The sequence below is a fragment of the Scleropages formosus genome, chromosome 4 (genome assembly GCF_900964775.1).
Source record: "Scleropages formosus chromosome 4, fSclFor1.1, whole genome shotgun sequence".
Lineage (NCBI taxonomy): Eukaryota > Metazoa > Chordata > Actinopteri > Osteoglossiformes > Osteoglossidae > Scleropages > Scleropages formosus.
In genome coordinates this window covers 31294243-31311128 of record NC_041809.1, presented here as the reverse complement: position 1 = coordinate 31311128, position 16886 = coordinate 31294243, and the positions used below count along the sequence as shown (strand labels likewise).

At 40.6% G+C, this 16886-nt stretch overlaps 1 protein-coding gene across 3 annotated transcripts; it reads right to left on the bottom strand.

The window, feature by feature from the left end:
- Window positions 1-1906: 1906 nt before the first annotated feature.
- Window positions 1907-13670, bottom strand: LOC108934426 (zinc finger protein ubi-d4-like). 3 transcript variants are annotated; one of them, XM_018752234.2, is made up of 12 exons: window positions 13615-13670; window positions 11578-11738; window positions 10962-11069; window positions 10693-10874; window positions 10094-10186; window positions 9577-9658; window positions 8450-8491; window positions 6306-6443; window positions 5725-5856; window positions 5356-5468; window positions 4934-5015; window positions 1907-4577 (listed from the first exon to the last, which is right to left on the bottom strand). In XM_018752234.2, the coding sequence occupies exons 1-12, from the start codon at window positions 13644-13646 to the stop codon at window positions 4495-4497; spliced, it is 1248 nt and encodes a 415-aa protein (XP_018607750.1). In that variant the 5' UTR covers window positions 13647-13670; the 3' UTR covers window positions 1907-4494. The 3 variants fall into 3 exon arrangements, with proteins under 3 accessions (XP_018607750.1, XP_018607748.1, XP_018607749.1); XM_018752232.2 differs by lacking the exon at window positions 8450-8491; XM_018752233.2 differs by lacking the exon at window positions 8450-8491 and having other exon boundaries at window positions 11578-11635.
- Between the last annotated feature and the right edge of the window lie 3216 nt (window positions 13671-16886).

The following is a 16886-nucleotide window of genomic DNA, read 5'->3' as shown; positions in this document are numbered from 1 at the left end:
TAACGGTGTAAGTTGCTTTGGAGAAAAGCATCAGGTAAATGTGGTGATATTTGACTATAAAATACTAAATTACATTCAACTTGAAATGATATGTTTCAGTATTACTGCATTAATACAATTTCTCTGTTTTTCTTCCTTAAAATCATTCAAAGTTATGATGAATTACAACATTTAGATGTAGAAATGTCCTCATAAAGAGTTGTAACCCAAATGGATACAGCTTTTGGGAATAGCATGGCGTTAAAAGCCAGACTGACTAGTTTGCAGTGATGCAGAACGAAGAGTGGTATCTGTATCCATGCGAAACTGCTGAGGGAATACAGCCATTATGCATTTATCTGACCATTTTGTCAAAATGTTATGTTCACAGGACATGTGTGTATATTTTTCTGTTATACGCAAAAAAGGTTCAGCACTTGTAACCAGAAAAAAGAATACATGTATTTTATGGCTACTCTTAAAGGATTTTTTTTTCTGCATTTATTCCCTTGGGACTAAGCATTATGTTATGCGCAGGTAATATTCATAAAATACTGCATTGATAAAACCAATACATCCTAAATGTTAATGAAGATATTTTGGCAAACGATAATCTTGTAATCCTGCCTTTATTAAAGTAATAAAGTCCTGTGTACTTGTATAAGGCATACTGTATATGCTGATAATCATACTCTAAAACTTGAGTGCAGACCTTCACCACTAGGATACCAGATCTAGAGGGTGGGTACCCTCTTGCAGAGTGAAAACTACATTCACCCGGTCTTGATAAACACATGGCCTAATTAAGGATCGTAGTAGTCTGGAGAAGCAGATGGTGCTAGGCTAGGTGTGGTACACCCCAGATGGGCTGCAATTCCATTGCAGAGTATGAGAATTGAGATGTGACTGGTTATTAAGAATATAGGAGAAGAGGGATGTACAACCAGGATGTCTCTATAAACAGTCATCTTCCAGCAGCCAGACTTGGAGTGTTACTATTTGCTATTATCAACAGACCCGCAGAACAAGTCTGCAAAATTTCAGAAGAATGAGGTAGCAATTCTGGATGTCTGTTGCTGTAACTAGCTACAGAATAGTCTAGAATTGTTAAAATACCTCAGTGGCAGCATGGTGGGTAAAGAGTCAGACTTAGAAAAAAATCTTGGCTAAAGCACACCATTTCATTTGTTTTTGCACAAAGCAAACCTCTTTTTCACTGTAACCATTGAACATCTGCAGAGCAGTTACAGCCATCAAGAAATGCCTTTTGTTTATGCAGTGTTTATTAGAACTGAGCAGCACTATAAATTGAGTCATCTGTATGTTGATGTTTGTTCTGATTATTTAAACAATGTACTTTTTACAGGTCAAGCACAACCTACTTTTGTAAAATCATGTGTTTTAATTTCTGTAGTAGAGTTGTATCAATACTGAATACCACAACAAATTCACCTCCTACTCTACTCCTGAGTGCTGGAGTACTTATGCCATACAGCATATTTCAATATTTTACTAGCTACTGTAACAAACACTTCAGGATTTACATAATTTTTAAAATGAGATTCTTTTTGATATGCTAGGGACAGCTGGTAGTACAGTGGTTAGAGTTGCTGCCTTTGGACCTAAAGGTCACTGGTTTGATTCTCACCTCCAGCTGAGGTACTCTTGAGCAAGGAACTTACCCTAAATTTTTTCCAGTAAAATTACCCAGCTGTATAAGTGGGTAAATAACTGTAAGGAGCTTAACATTGTAAGTCACTTTGAACAAAAGCATCAGCTAAATGAATAATGTAAAATCCATGGAAAAAAGTGTTAAAAAATGCAACTGGAAAAAATTTTGCATTAATTTCTTTTACTGAATCCTAACTGTCATAATTCCAAAATGAACGTGAGAGTTAGTGCCGAATATTTATTTTCTTTAAAAAAGAAAAAAAAAAAAAAGAAAAACCCCCACAAACCTTGTAACACAAAAGTAACATCCCAAAACCCAACAACTCCTTAAAAATTAATCTAGACATGAAAAGTTTAAACACCAAAACAATGTTCAACTGTTTCTAACAAAAATAGAAAAACAAGGTTATACTTTTGTAATGCTTAAGGAAATAATGGTTAGATAAAACAATCAACTAAATTAATCTGAAATTTTCCCAAAACCTTCAATATCCCAACCATACATATATGTACATCATACAACTGAAGAGCATAATGACGTGTCTGTATGTGTGCAAAAGTGCATGCACTTGGTTACCATAAACTATATAAAAAGTCAGTGGTGCCTTGTGCTGTCATTAGACAAAGGCTTCTGGAAATACTGTTATTACTGGGGATAAAACTGTTAGAAATCCATTTTTATAGAAGCTCTCCAGGTTACTTGCTTGCAGAAAATGACACCAGTTTACACAAGGGGAAATCTTTACTTTCAACATTCATTCACTCATAGAACACGTTTAGTGATTCTCAGCTGAGCATCCATATTGCAAAATCTCCTTGAGAATGCCATTGTTGACCAGCCACAAGGTCTGAAATATACAGTATGTATATGTTGTATGTACACCAATAGGTTCAGAAGAGTCAATTTGGTAACTAAAAGAGTTAACTAAAACGTGTAACTCAATATCAAGAACGTGGCTATAAAATAAATTTTCCTTGTCTAGAAGTTAAATCTCTATATATACAGTATATAGAGTTGTCATCTCTAAATATTCAGATGTTTTAAGGACAAGTTCTTGCCATTAAAAGTAATAGCTCATACCTGAAGTTTAAGGAGGAATCTACAATATCTACAATAAAAACGGTCCATTGTCATCACAACAAAAGCACATTTAGATGGTACTTGAAAACAAGCGTAATTACTCAGATTTTCAGTAAGTGCTCCTGTTTAGCTCAAACTTTGTTACATTGTTTTTGAGGGTAAGATAAAAGGAAAAAATAAAAATCAGGGGGCGCCGTCTAAAACAAATTGCTATGGAATCTGAGGACCAATAAATTAATATTCAGATTCAGGACAGCAATTCCAGTTCAACACTGACCTCTGCTGGCGCTACGTAGAGAGACAATACAGTTGAAACTACTCTGCTTCTCAAGTACAAACAGTAAAATCTTTATGAAAAATTCAAGCATTCAGGATATGCTGTCCTTTCATTCTTTTTCCATCCCTACATTTTATATGTGGACTAAAGATTCAACTTGCAAGAAAGTATTTATTAGATTAAAAACTGTGCGGCAAGTTACACAGATAATGAAAACTACCGGAACTATAACTCCACTGCTTTCAGGTGGAAGATGCTACTCATCCAAAATTTAATTACAACCAATTCCTGGAAACTGTATGGTTTCCCACAATGAACTTGCATAGCTCGTTTCTAGAAAACAAGTCAGGAAAGCTCTCTAACATCCTTTCATCAACTGAACTTCTGAAAAGAAGTCCTAATAGAGGGTATGAACAGTCTTCTGAGAAATGGGAGCCTTCTATCATAATGTCTAATCTGAAAGACTCATTTTCATATTAAGTGTTACTAACACACACTTGGGATGTGTATTTGAATCTGAGGAGGTCTTTCCAATACAATCTATCTGCATTTTACCTGTAACTAGGTAGTGGGAAATGCAAGACAGGAAACCATGACAAATGAACAGAAGTCATGTAGATCATACAAGTCACCTCCTCTGTGAATTTTCCTGGTCACTTCAATCTCTGTGGTGTGAAACCTGATTTCTCCTTTGTAAATTGAGCCAAGGAACAGACAAATACAACCAACAAATTATGTTCTTCCAGATTTTAAATAGTTCCACACCTTTAAATGCTACACATGTATATAAATACAAAACATCTACCGCTGCTTATTATGAACAAGAACCGGCATGCTATTTCTCCTCTACAAACAACACCTGCTGTCTGAAGCAAAGTGTCTTTTGGAAATTAGCAAAAAGCTAAATTTTCCTTTATAATCACTTAGTTTGGCTCACAACTGTTGCAGGTGTAGACCTTGTAATCCTCTTATTTACTCTAAATGGACGGATCTGTATAGCCAAAGAAGGTTTGCATTAAATGCACATACACGCATTGCCACATCGTGTATAGATCCAACACAACGGGGAAGGAGAAGAGGGGAGAAAAAAAAAAAAAAAAAAAACTTTAGTGAAGCAACCACTGGACAGATATTTCATAAAGTAATTATATAAACAAAAAAAAAAAAAGAAAAAGAGTTAAACAGTACACTTAAGGGTTACTTGTTAGACTAGCTAACTGTTGAAAAGGCTGTGGATTTCAAATATTGTAACAGTCATAGTGGGAACGAACCAGAAAGGAGGCAGCACATGGCTGAGGATGGATGGGACAAGGGCAAGTTGGCTTCCTTTTCAGAGGTTCCCAACATACCACTAGGCCTCCATTATTCTACCTCTTGTGAAGGGCTGAGTGGGGTATGGGTGAAGGGTCTCATGTTGGAAAAAAAAAAAAACTGGGGAGAGAGCCTGGAGAAGGAATTATTGTAGGGTCTTAAGTGGAAGAACCCATCATGATGGGGGAGCATTCTGGTTCTGGTATATAGAGGCCTTGTCCTTCAACAGGTCCAGACATAAATGGCAACTCCAGCTTCCTATGGGATAGGAGAGAAAAAGGTTTCTCTTAGAAGTATAACAGACACAACAGTACTGATCCTAAAAACCACAGCTACCTACTGAAGAGCCAAAGGCAAAATGTTTGTCATAACAGAATCACACATGTTGCAGCTACAATTAAAACAATAGTTTACTGGTCTCCCAATGCAGTATTAAAATGAAAACTAAATGGGCAAAGAGCTTCTTCTGAATCTGCTCTTACAACACAGGCAAATGAAAAATACATGCACTCCAAAGTTGTCAAGTCAAAGCGGTACGAGAAAACAAGTCTATGGCTACCAGTTATAAACAAACATCTCGTATGCAATCAAAAGCAATGCAATATGCACTTTACCTTCTGGGGGTTCAGCCATTGGGGGGCTGAGACAGTACATGTGGTAACCTCTATCACAATCATCACAGAAGAGCAGCTGGTCCTGCACAGAGCCACAGAAAAAATTAGCCTAAAAGCTACTAACTTGCTTCCGCAGCGAAGAATACATTCTCATTCAGAAAACTCAAAGTCAGCTGAGGTCAAGGCCAAGAAAGTATTTCTAAGACAATATTTATAAGCACAATATTTTGTTCCAACAAATACTGAACACATTCAGAAAACAAGCAACATAGGTACTTGTTTGGGTCCTTTTTGTTGTTTTTGATATAGAAGTGAAGCTTGCAAAGACAACACAGCATTTCATATTTTTGTCCATTGCTAAAGGCTCTTTTTCACACTGTAAAGGTTATATTTTTTTATGCTGGAGGAGGGTGTGCACTAACATCATTCTCCGAAGTCCCGCACATGTTGCAGCACTTGCACTCAATACACTGCCAGCGATAGGTTTTCACCGCGGCCATCATAACCGGGGTGAACTGCAGACAGGATGGGTGACCTGGGTGAAGAAGAAAGCAGTGAGGCTGAAGGAAGATGAACCCTAGCACACTCTGGTGTGATTTCTCTTCTGGCAGGCCAACTGATTGTCTACATTACTGAGATTCGATGTAGCAGATGAAAGTAGAGAGAGAGATGGGGGGGAGAAAACACAAGTTACAGCAAAACGCAACAAGGAAAAATAAGTGGCTGGAAGTGGTCTGAGTGGTCCAACATATTACATATGTTGCCTAGAAAAGAGGGTTTCAGCAACGTACCTGAACGCCCACAGTCAGAACATGACACAAGCTCCTCTGACTGGCCTGTCTTGTGGTTGATCTTTGAATCACCCAGGCAGAAGTCGCAGTAATTATTGGGTAGCGCCAGGCCATCCGGTCCCTTCTTGGGTGCTAATAGCGGGAATCATTTCAGTTCCACATAATGTAACAGACTTCTCCGTTTTTAGGGCTGTCACTTACAGGGTCTTAAGTTATCTTGGTTTATGTGTATATTATACACACACAAACACACACAGTAAACCCCTTTTGTTAAAGCATGCAAACTATAATTCATTACCAGGCAATAAAAACCTACCATCTACCAAAATTCTTTACATACTATATAATAATTTTAGGGATACGGAGATATTTCTGAAGCAGCCAGCAAAGTATGACGTTTAAAATGCTGATTACGTTCCTTTTTCTTGTATAATTTCAAGAAATTTGATTTAAGCCTACCAAACAAAGTTTTGTGCAGTCCAATAAAATAATTACTTACAAAGTGAACCAACGACAACACAAAGGTATTCAGTTAATGAATGCTAACAATGCCCTTGTGGATATCAGCAAAGCTCACTCACTTTTGGGTTCCTCCACCTGAGGCGGAGCTGGGTCATGAAGCTCAGTCTCCTCCTTGTCCTCGCCCTCCTCATCCGCAAGGTGAGAGTGTGTGTAGTGATAACTCAGGCCTGGCCGGTTCTTGTAGCGCTTCCCACAAACTGACAAAAACCAAAACCATGCACATCAGACGCTTAGGGAATTAATGCTGCTTTGTCACAAATACAGCTGTGCATGCACCAAGTCACCACAGTATTGCCATTTAATTTTACTCTACCCAATTAAGAAAAAAACCCTTAGCACAAAACTATCTGCAGGTCTAATATCAGCTTTTGTCAATGAGATCTTTCCTAAACTCTATACAGACACTGAACGTGCAGCCAATCTTAAGATTTCTGCAATTCCTTAATATCTAGTCATGGACACTAACCAATATTTACTGAATTCGATAAGAAATAATGTTGTAAATAAATTGTGGATATGTTGAGTAACAAGTCTTAAGTCAATATAACAATGTACAGAAACTGAGCACAAACTGTGTGTCTTAAAGAATCTACTTAATTTTCCCTCAGATGGACAAATGGTCACAGAGCGTTCAAGGTCACATTGATTTTCTTACTCCAGTGCAACTCAAAGGCTTCCGTAAGGTCACTCATAAAATGACAAGCAAAAACGTCAGACCCACCCATCCTAACTTATGATCATGTATACAAAAGCTGGAGGAGTAACATGCCCTCTGCAATAAATGTATCCCATCCTCAGGTTAGGAAACTAGTTAATGGAAATCGTGCAGCATTCTGCTAGTAAACCTTCAGTTAAACGGTCCCCCATCCCTCTACCGATGCCACCACCCTTGACCCCTGATCTGTGAAGCTGTGTCCTCAAAATGGGTCAAAACAAAAGCATAACCTCTATTTCACTCAGAAGTCAAAGGGCTGAGATGAGGAAGACAAGACGGCATGGATGATCTTTGGAAGGCAAAGAAGTGCAAATGAGCATGGGATCAACACCAAATTAGGAGACAAGACAAAACTGGAAATCATCACACAGAAAGGTAGAAACTGGAATTTTAAGGACAGTTTTGAGAAATGGCAGATGGTCCAAATATTCATACAACATACTGTCATACCTTCATTAGAAGAAAAATTAGCATGTTATATGAACTTGGTTCTGCCTGAATGAATGTGATGAAAGCAAAAAAGCATCTATGCAAAAGCAAGACATTTAGGTGGGAAGTGCACATTCTGCTCAGCTACCTTCTTGCTATATAGCTCTAAATGTTGCCTAAGGTACACTTATATTTTACAAATGTTTACAGAACCATTTTTTGGTTAGTTTGGAAACAAGTACTGTATGACTTGAGAAGGAGCTGAGAATGGTTGTAAGGTGCATTCAAAATGTATTGAACCTGGATAAATCTGGGTATTTTATGTACCAGTCAATGTCAGTGCCTCCAACACGCATCTGTATGGTTATCAAATGAAGAAGCCGGCTACTGTGCAAGTGTCCTTTTATAACATCTCCCACCACAAAGGGGAACTTTTTTTGGTCTGATCAATCAAGTGTTATATGTCCCACACTAATGGCACATAAAACTACAATAATGAAACATGAATAACTTGCATTAATCAGTTCTAAAATTCCATACAATTGGAAATGTATCTTCATCACTGCTCATGTATATAAACTCAGGTATAAAGAAGCAGTAATACTTACTGAAATTAAAAGTTTTGCAAAACCAGTATACACATTTGATTTTACTTTACATTAGACTACGATGCAACGTTAACACAAATACTGAGCTTTGAGAGGACTGTCTACACCTGAATTAATGGTTTACACCTCATGCTTTCAATTTAACTTTTGAAAGCCAGTTCATTTTCCAAGACTTAGAGAAGTATAACACAAACATTTGTTATTGTTTTTGAAATAGGTCACACGCACAACAAAAATTCTATTTCATCTTTAAACTGTACAAAATCTAAATTTCAGATCCAAAGAAAGTTGCAGGAGGGGGAGGAAGCAGCATTGTTGTTCATCCAGCAGACTAAATCTACACAAAACCATAAAACCTGCTCAGCATGTTAATGCACACATTCACAGACAAAAAACTCACAAGCAATGAGCAGACAAGAGGCAGAATAAAGGGAATGAGAGAGAAATATACCTCGTTCAGAAGGTTTTGAAATATGCTTTTGTTTGAAAGTGTCTGAAAGAGAGAAAAAGAGAGAAAGAGAGAGAGGGCAGAGACAGAAAGACTCAGAGAACTGTGCTCACAGAATCAGAGAATTAAATTAAGGATTAAGAAATTCCCTAACTGTACTTTTGGCTCAAAGGTGGGGGGGAATCATCTTTTTTAATAAAAAAAAAAAAAAAACTGATCTCTCTGCCTATTCATTTAAATCTGCTCAGCAGAGGGAAAGCACTGTCAAAATTAGAAGGAATTTCACCAGGGATTGTCCAAAAATGAAAGACACCTCCAGCTAATACAACATCCAAAAAGGTTTCTCTGATAATCATGTGAAACAGCAAAACAAGCACAAAAGAATATGTAAGCCCTAAATTATGTCCGTCAAGTAGTTACATTTACTCATTTACTCACACCAATACACACTTTCACTGGGGAAGAAAAGAGAGGAAAAAAAAAAAAAAAAAAAAAAGGCTTATATCCCTCTCTAGGGAAAATCATCATGACCCCAATGGACTTCTGAATGCAAGACAGTTCCATGTCCTCTATGTTACCTACTTCCCTTAGCCTGTGATGGCTGGTTCCCCTACAGAGCTTGCCCATGCAGGGCTCAATCATTAAACAGACATGCACTAGCAAATACTAAACCTTCAGATGAGCTGCATGAGACAATTCCCTCTTAAAGGTGGTAGCAAGCATCACAGACAAACATCTCTCACCACCACCTACAGATTTATACAAGCCTTAAATGATGCATTTGTACTACACTGCAATTCACTCAGTCATTCACACATGAACTGAATTAGACTGGCTTAATGTAACCACTAACAACAAAAGCCAATTAAGCAAGAGGATGTTTCCAAATAGGCATGTCAAGTGGCAGCACATGGCCAGCGTCCCTGATCTGGACACAGACAGTCACACAGACTGACAGGAGCAGCCTGCTAGAAATGGACAAAAGGCACATGCCAACAAATAGCTCTCTGGTTGTGCAGTACTGTCCAATTCTTAGGCCCTTTGTGACTTCCAGAGAAGATGTTGTTCCCCCCCAGTCACTGCCACACGGACCCCCTGGGAGGCCAAGATGCTCCCATTGTGTCACTCACTGTCGCAGGCATATGGCTTGTCCCTGTCTTCCAGCGCTGCTGCAGCATCCAGCTTCTTTCGAGCACTGCTAACTCCACGACCCTGGAAGAAATTACATCAGTATGACACAATTACCCTCAATATTATTCCACACCCTTCTCTGCTGTGTCACTGTCAGTTCATTGAGATAATATAATCAAACAAAAAACTCTTCTGATTAACCGTAAAGTGGGAGTTCTCTCATCTTAGACAGTTCGCACATGGATTTGGAAAAGGAAAAAAAAAAAAAAAAGATCGCAATTCCTTTCATTATACATGAATGATTCATTCCAAACATGCCTTAGCTCCTGAGGCAATCATGAACACATACTTAAATTAGGGTAATTTGACTTACTATGGCCTTATTAATGCCAGATGTAGCCAGTCTCGTGCATATTTCAGTGTCACAGAGCTGTGAAAACTCATTTAGCAAACAACAAAAACAAACAGCTCAAAATTCATAAATGTCTATAACCTCTTCCATCCATGCATACTCACCTTTCCTTTTCCTTTCCCTCTTCTTTTGGGAGTATCTTCCTCATAGTCCTCATCATCTAGGTCATCCAAAAAGTCATCAGGCTCCAATATTCTCTGTACACAGTTGGGACAGAATGTTTCAGGGAAGAAAATCAGCTTTAGGTTTGCTTATTACTATTAAACATTTACAAAATGCACCACCCCACATTGTCAAAGCCATTCAATTTGGGTCAATTCCAATAGATTTCATTGTTGTAGTTTTATTTCAGCCATTTATAGATGAGATTCACTTCCTAATAATTACATTAGTCTGTAGATCTGTGAACCACTAAAACCAAAATAAAAGTTCTCAAAGCAATACATTCAAGACATTTATCAAAACAAAAAGTGAGCAAGAAGCATGAAAGTCTCTACTTCTTTAGGCAAACTGCTCTTTCCTTGGTTAAGGGAAGAGAACAGTTCAGGTGTAAGTCACAAGGTGTGTCACAAACATCAATAACAGGTCGAAATCCATTAAATACCTCACATTTCACCATGGCTTGTCTTCTTTGCCAAGAAGACAGGATGTTCTTGGCATCTGGTGAACACTCGGAGTTTACCGACAACGAGGTCACACGTACCTTCCTGACACGTGTGGCAGGGTTCAGGCCTCCCCCAGTGAGCTCAGCCAGAAGCGGGTCCTCCTCAGGACCCCGGAGTTCTGGGACAGTACGTTTATCCAGGGGTTCTCCCTTCAGTAGAGCCTCAAGGCTGCTACCATCTGTGGGGCCTAGAGAGTCCTTCTTCAGGCCCAAGTCCAGCTCTGCAGCAGCAGGTAGAACACAACAGATATACATTTCCACTAGTCAAAAAAACAGTCACATAGATACAGCCATAAACTGAGGAATACCTGACTTCAGCGGAGGAAACGAGAGGCGAGGGTCTTCGGGAGGGTGTGCTCTACGTTTCTTCCGCCACCTGCGTGCAGGGTATGTGTACAGCTGTCCAGGGGCCATGCCTGAAGAACAAATGTATTGCTGAGCATTCAGTTGGCAGTACAAAAGTCAAATCAACAGAAATTGTTAAAATGCTGGTACAAGATCTGTGTGTGTAATCACATTAAACATACCAATTATGTATATATGGCACCAGTACATATGCACATACTAGCCGTATATATAAAGCATGAATTTACAGTATAAGTATGCAAACTCCTTTAAAGATGTCCACAAAAAAAATAATTACATAACGTACGTATTGCTACAGCATATAAAATATCCACAAATGTGAAAAGACCAAACAGTTCCATATGCTTTATTCACAAATACCTACCATAATTTGAGGTTAAATGGCAGAAACAAAGCATAAATCACTGAAAAGCCTCAACAGCTGACACCATATTCTCAATCTCATACTAAACAACAGTCGAGCCAGTGTATGTATATGTTCTGTGTGTGTGTGTGTGTGTGTGTGTGTGTGTGTGTGTGTGTGTGTGTGTGCGCGCATGGAAGTGGTGTCCATCACACCTGGGCCCCTGTGTCTCTTCTCCATCCAAATGTAGCAGTTGCTCTGTGCGACTCCAGTCTGGGAATCCAAAAAAGGCATGCGGACGCTCCTCTCAGCACAGAGTCGTGCATTGTAGTTGTGGCACTGCTCCATAGCATCCCTATAATACTGCTCCCCTAGCCTGTGCTCCCATGCATACACAAACACATAAGTACAGATGCATGCACAGATTGGAATAAAGAGAGCCAAAAATGTTAACACACCAGGGGATTCACATAAGCAAGAAATTCATGACACTTTTCTGCAAAGCAACTTACAATGTTAAGATAATTTGAAGTATTTACCCATTTTTACAGCTGGGTAATTTTACTGGAGTAATTGAAAAAAAAAAAAAAATACTTTCCTCAAAAGGTACTAGAGCTGGAGGTGAGATTCAATCCTGCAACCTTTGGTTCCAAAGGCAGTCACTCTAACCACTACACTACCAGATGCCCTTCTTTTCCCCAAAGAGTAAGCCTCATCTGTAACTTGTCAAACTATGAGCAACCCAACTACACCCAATTTAAAAGACGCAAACCTGTGAAAATCTGAGAATTTAAAGGTATACCAGAATCAAAGCCTCCGCAGCAACATTTACAATGAATTTGTTGCCAGAATTCTTGTTTATTCTGAAGGATCTCATTGAACAAGAGATATACAGTCATTTCTACCAGGTGGAAAATAATGTCAATGCCTGTATTCTCCACAGCAGAACAGTATCAAGAACTGTGCAGTTAACTAGGTAAGGCATTCATCAACAGCTGAGACTCCTTTTATTTTCACTTAAAACAGCCAGCCAATCAGGAGCCTTGCTATATTTAGCCCAAAGACCCTAAAATATCATTTCACATTTACACTTTAATTACATGGCATTTTAAACAAAACTAAATTTAAACAAGGCCAGTAAGTAGTGAGCAATTTAATGTTGTCCCATTAAAACAATAAGGTTGATGGTTACTTCTCCTCTAGTACCTTGATGAAGATACTTAACCTGAACTGATACATAAGAATATCCTACTATAAAAACGGGTAAAATATTGATTATCCAACAGTGGACATACCTATCTGCTAAATAAGACACCTGGGGAAATATATCCAAAACAATGACTGCTGTCCTTCTTATGAGACATAGTACATACCCGTCCAGATTTCTGAGAGAGAAGACCGACTGTCTCTGACTAAATCTCAAACGGTATATATAGCAGGGTAAATACAGAATGACAAGAGAACAACAGGAATGGGACTAGAAGAACCAGTGACCATCAGACACTAACACTATGCCACCTGCTAGAACAACAATGTTGTTCCGATTTAACAAGTGTTCATTTCATTCAATGTATTCTATGGGCGAAGTTTAGCAAGTCAAGTTCACAGCGGATAACACCCGGCCACATGTCATGATGATTATTATACCCTCCAGAAGAGCCGCAGAGGCGCCCTCAGTCACCCCCGGGTCGCCGGATAAAGGCGACACGCCGCCAATCCGCTTCTTCCTAAATCCCCAAAGAAGCGCAGCAGGACGGGAGGGAGGGAGCGAGCGCGGCTGAACGGCTCCGTTAGCAATTAGCTATCCCATTCCCACCACCCAACTTCTGCTTCATGGAACGCTGCGTGTACAGTACTGTGTCTGTATCCGGACAGCTCGGCTAGGAAACTACGGAACCGCCAATCCGTGTGAAAACAGGACGATAGCAGCAAGGAGAAAGGCTGCGGCTCCAGCGCAGAAGCGGACGTTTCCGGTGTCTTTACGGAACCCGGTGTCCGGGCGGCGCGCGAGCGCTCCGCCAACTAAACTTTGCGTGTCCCTTCGAACAATGAAGTGAAGAGAAAAGCAGTTAGCAACCGAGCTAACGGGCTAGTCGGGCTTCCCGGCCTCCTCAAAACCACGTACCACGCCCTTCTTCACGACTTCCGCAGAATTTACAACGTTAAGCACCTATTTAAGTCCACCGACGTCAATGTTCTTTCAGTAACAGCGAAGTGGCGTGTGTAAAAACGAGGAAAAAAGAAGCACTCACAGTTTGACTACATTCTCAACAACGGCCGCCATCTTCGTGCGCCTACACTCTGCGGTGGGCACGCGCACTGCGCATGCGCGCATATCGCCGCGCTCTCGCGCCGCTAGCCTTTCACCTCGAGCGTCGAGGTCGGAAAAATATTGACGTGATAAGTCTGAAATTTTGAGCCAGATGTACTGAAGTATCTCGATGGCAAATATTTAAAATGCGTAGTTTTCTTTCCCTAAAAAAATCTCAATTTTCTCTAGTCTTTTTTTGAGTACCAATCATGATTCGGTGAAATACAAATTTGAAATTATAAAAGGCTGATTGACGACGCTAGTGTGCGCTCATTGAATATATGTTTATGACTGTTTCACCGGTTGTACAGGTCGGGTGGGCGCACCAGAAGCTGTCTCACAGCGCCTGGGTGGTGCGAGAGGACGTGGGTTTCTCCCCGTGTCTGTGTGGGTTTCTTCCGGGTGCTCTGGTTTCCTCCCACACTTGAAAGCCATGCTGTTCAGGTTCACCCATAGTGTGTGAGTGACAGAGTGAGAGAGAGTGTGTTCCACTGATGTATGGATGAGTGACCCAGTGTAAGTAGTGTATCTAGCAGTGTAAGTTACCTTGGTGAATAAGGTGTGTGGGCTGATAACACTGCCTAGAGTTCATTGGAAGTGGCTTTGGAGAAGTGTCTGCTAAATAAGTAAATGAAAACGTAAATGACGAGGAACATCTCCGACCGTCCAGCAGGTGGCACTGTCTGAATGCCACGCTGAAGGCAGCTGAATAAATTGATAAGTTTGAATTACATTTATTCATTTAGCTGACGGTTCTCTTCAAAGCGACTTACAATGTTAAGTTACTTAAAATTACTTACCCATTTATACAGCTGGGAATTTTTATTTTTTTTTACTGGAACAACTTAGCATAAATACCTTGCTTAGGGGTACTACATAGGGAGGGGCGGACTCGAACCTGCAACCTTCTGGTCTAAAGGCAGCACTTCTAACAGCTCTGCTCCCATGATATAGAGTAGGGTGCTTGCTGTATTGTTTCACAACCCCTGTAACACAGAATATAACAATTTTCACACATTCAAAAGAAATAAATATACATTACAAACATGTTCTGTTAAATCATAAAGTGATGTGTGAAGAAATGTATGGTGGCGCAGCAAGTAGCACTGCTGTCTCAGCGTCTGAGTGGTGTGGAAGGATGTGGATTCAATCCCTGCGCAGTCTGTGTGGAGTTTTCATGTTCTGTCTGTGTGGGTTTCCTCTGAGTGCTCTGGTTTCCTCCCACACTCCAAAGACATGCTGTTCAGGTTTACCCATAGTGTGTAAGTGACACAGAGAAAATGTTCCACTGATGTATGGATGAATAAATGTAATACCTTCTATTTTTTATACATGTACAGTATTTGGGCATCCAGTACTACTGTATTCCTATTTGCTGTAAATTCCTCATATTTATCTGCATTTGAGGAGCAAGTCACGGCAACTTTTATATATTATTCAGTGCACATTTTAATGCCATGAAACAATGTCGCCATTTCACCCAGAAATCATTACACTCAAATATTGAGCAGATAATACTTTACAGCTGTGAAAAATATAGTTACACAGTGCTGTGAATTTGTGGAATGTGACAAATACTGTAGTTTTGCAATACACACACACACATTTTCAGAACCGCTTGTCCCATACGGGGTCACGGGGAACCGGAGCCAACGCGGCAACACAGGGCGTAAGGCCGGAGGGGGAGGGGACACACCCAGGACGGGACACCACTCCGTCGCAAGGCACCCCAAGTGGGACTCGAACCCCAGACCCACCGGACAGCGGTCCAACCCACTGCGCCACTGCACCCCCCTAGTTTTGCAATATTAAAGTACAATTCAGCGCAGATAAATTTTGATGCTCTCTGGCTGCCAATGGGTGACTTTGTGTTATTAAGTGTGGTGAATATTTTATTACTGTTAAAGGCTGATTCCTTCATCCAAAGCCTCTTGAAATAACAGATTTCCAGTTTTACAGAGTTACTCCTTTATACAGCACTATTTGTACCACATGAGTTCCACCTAAGTGCCTTGATCAAATGTATTAAAGCAGGAGCTGCATTTATAGTGGGATCTTTTGACTGCTAAACAACAGCTGTAAAAACACACACATTATACCTACTCAGTACTGGGTGGTGAGAGTACACACACATCATCTGAAACCGCTTGTCCCATACGGGGTCGCAGGGGCCTAACCCGGCAACAAAGGGCGAAGGGCTGGAGGAGGAGGGGACACACCCAGGACGGGACGCCAGTCCAGCACAAGGCACCCCCAGCGGGACTCGAACCCCAGATCCACCGGAGCGCAGGAGCTGGTCCAACCCACTGCACTGCATTTTTAAATCACCGAATCCACATTTTAATGTAATATTACTATATTCTCTTAAATCCTTTCAGCAAAGATTAATATTATTTAAGCTTGGTGCAAAATAATTATATGAAAACATTCAAAATATTTTAACAGTATTAAAATAATGGGATAATATATTACACAATAATGGATCCGAAATGCTTTTTTTTTTTTTAATAGAGAGTGGCAGCTGTGGTTATAAAAACCCACAAAAACAGTGAGGTGTTCTCATAAAGGAAATGGCTTGAGAAATAACCAAAAGTTTTTAGAAAACACATACACACACAGACACACACGCTTTTCTTACAATAACGAAAGTGCGATGTGCAAATGTATTGAAACCCGGGTAACAAATCTCATTAAAGGGTGAAAAGCACTTACATCGATTGCCCCACCCCAGCCCCCAAACCCACTTTTCTCCCACGCTTCCCCATTACAAAGAGGATCTGAATGGAGCGGTGCTGCGCAGAGAGCAGCTTAAAGCTGCACGCGGCTTACCACGCACTTCAATCACCCTTTTCAAACGCCCATGGTGGGGACTGCGCCTCTCACGAGGACGAGGACAGGGGCAGGGGTGGCGGAGGGGGTCACAATAAATATCTCGGAAGGCCTCTTCTCGAAGGCGAGTGAGTGACGGCGAAGCAAGCGCACGCTCGCCGGTCCGGTCGCCGGACTAATTGAGGTGCTTCTTGCACAACGTAATGTTTTTGTCCGTGGGTTACATAAATAACACAGGGTGCATTCATCTTGCTGGAGGAGGTACGTGTTGCACGGGCACGATTCGTCCGGAGCGGCGCCACTCCCTCGGGACAATTCCTTCGCGCAGGGTGCTTGGCCAATGGCCCGGAGCGATCCGGGCCGAGCCTGGGCTCGGATCCCGGT

Excerpts from the sequence above, each read along its gene's own strand:
- LOC108934426 (XM_018752234.2), bottom strand. The coding sequence starts at position 13,646 with ATGGCGGCCGTTGTTGAGAATGTAGTCAAACT. Across the intron at positions 11,739-13,614 it reads GTTGAGAATGTAGTCAAACT|GCTAGGGGAGCAGTATTATA; the intron begins GTGAGTGCTTCT and ends ATGGGAGCACAG. Across the intron at positions 10,187-10,692 it reads CTGCCACACGTGTCAGGAAG|AGAATATTGGAGCCTGATGA; the intron begins GTACGTGTGACC and ends AACTGTGTACAG.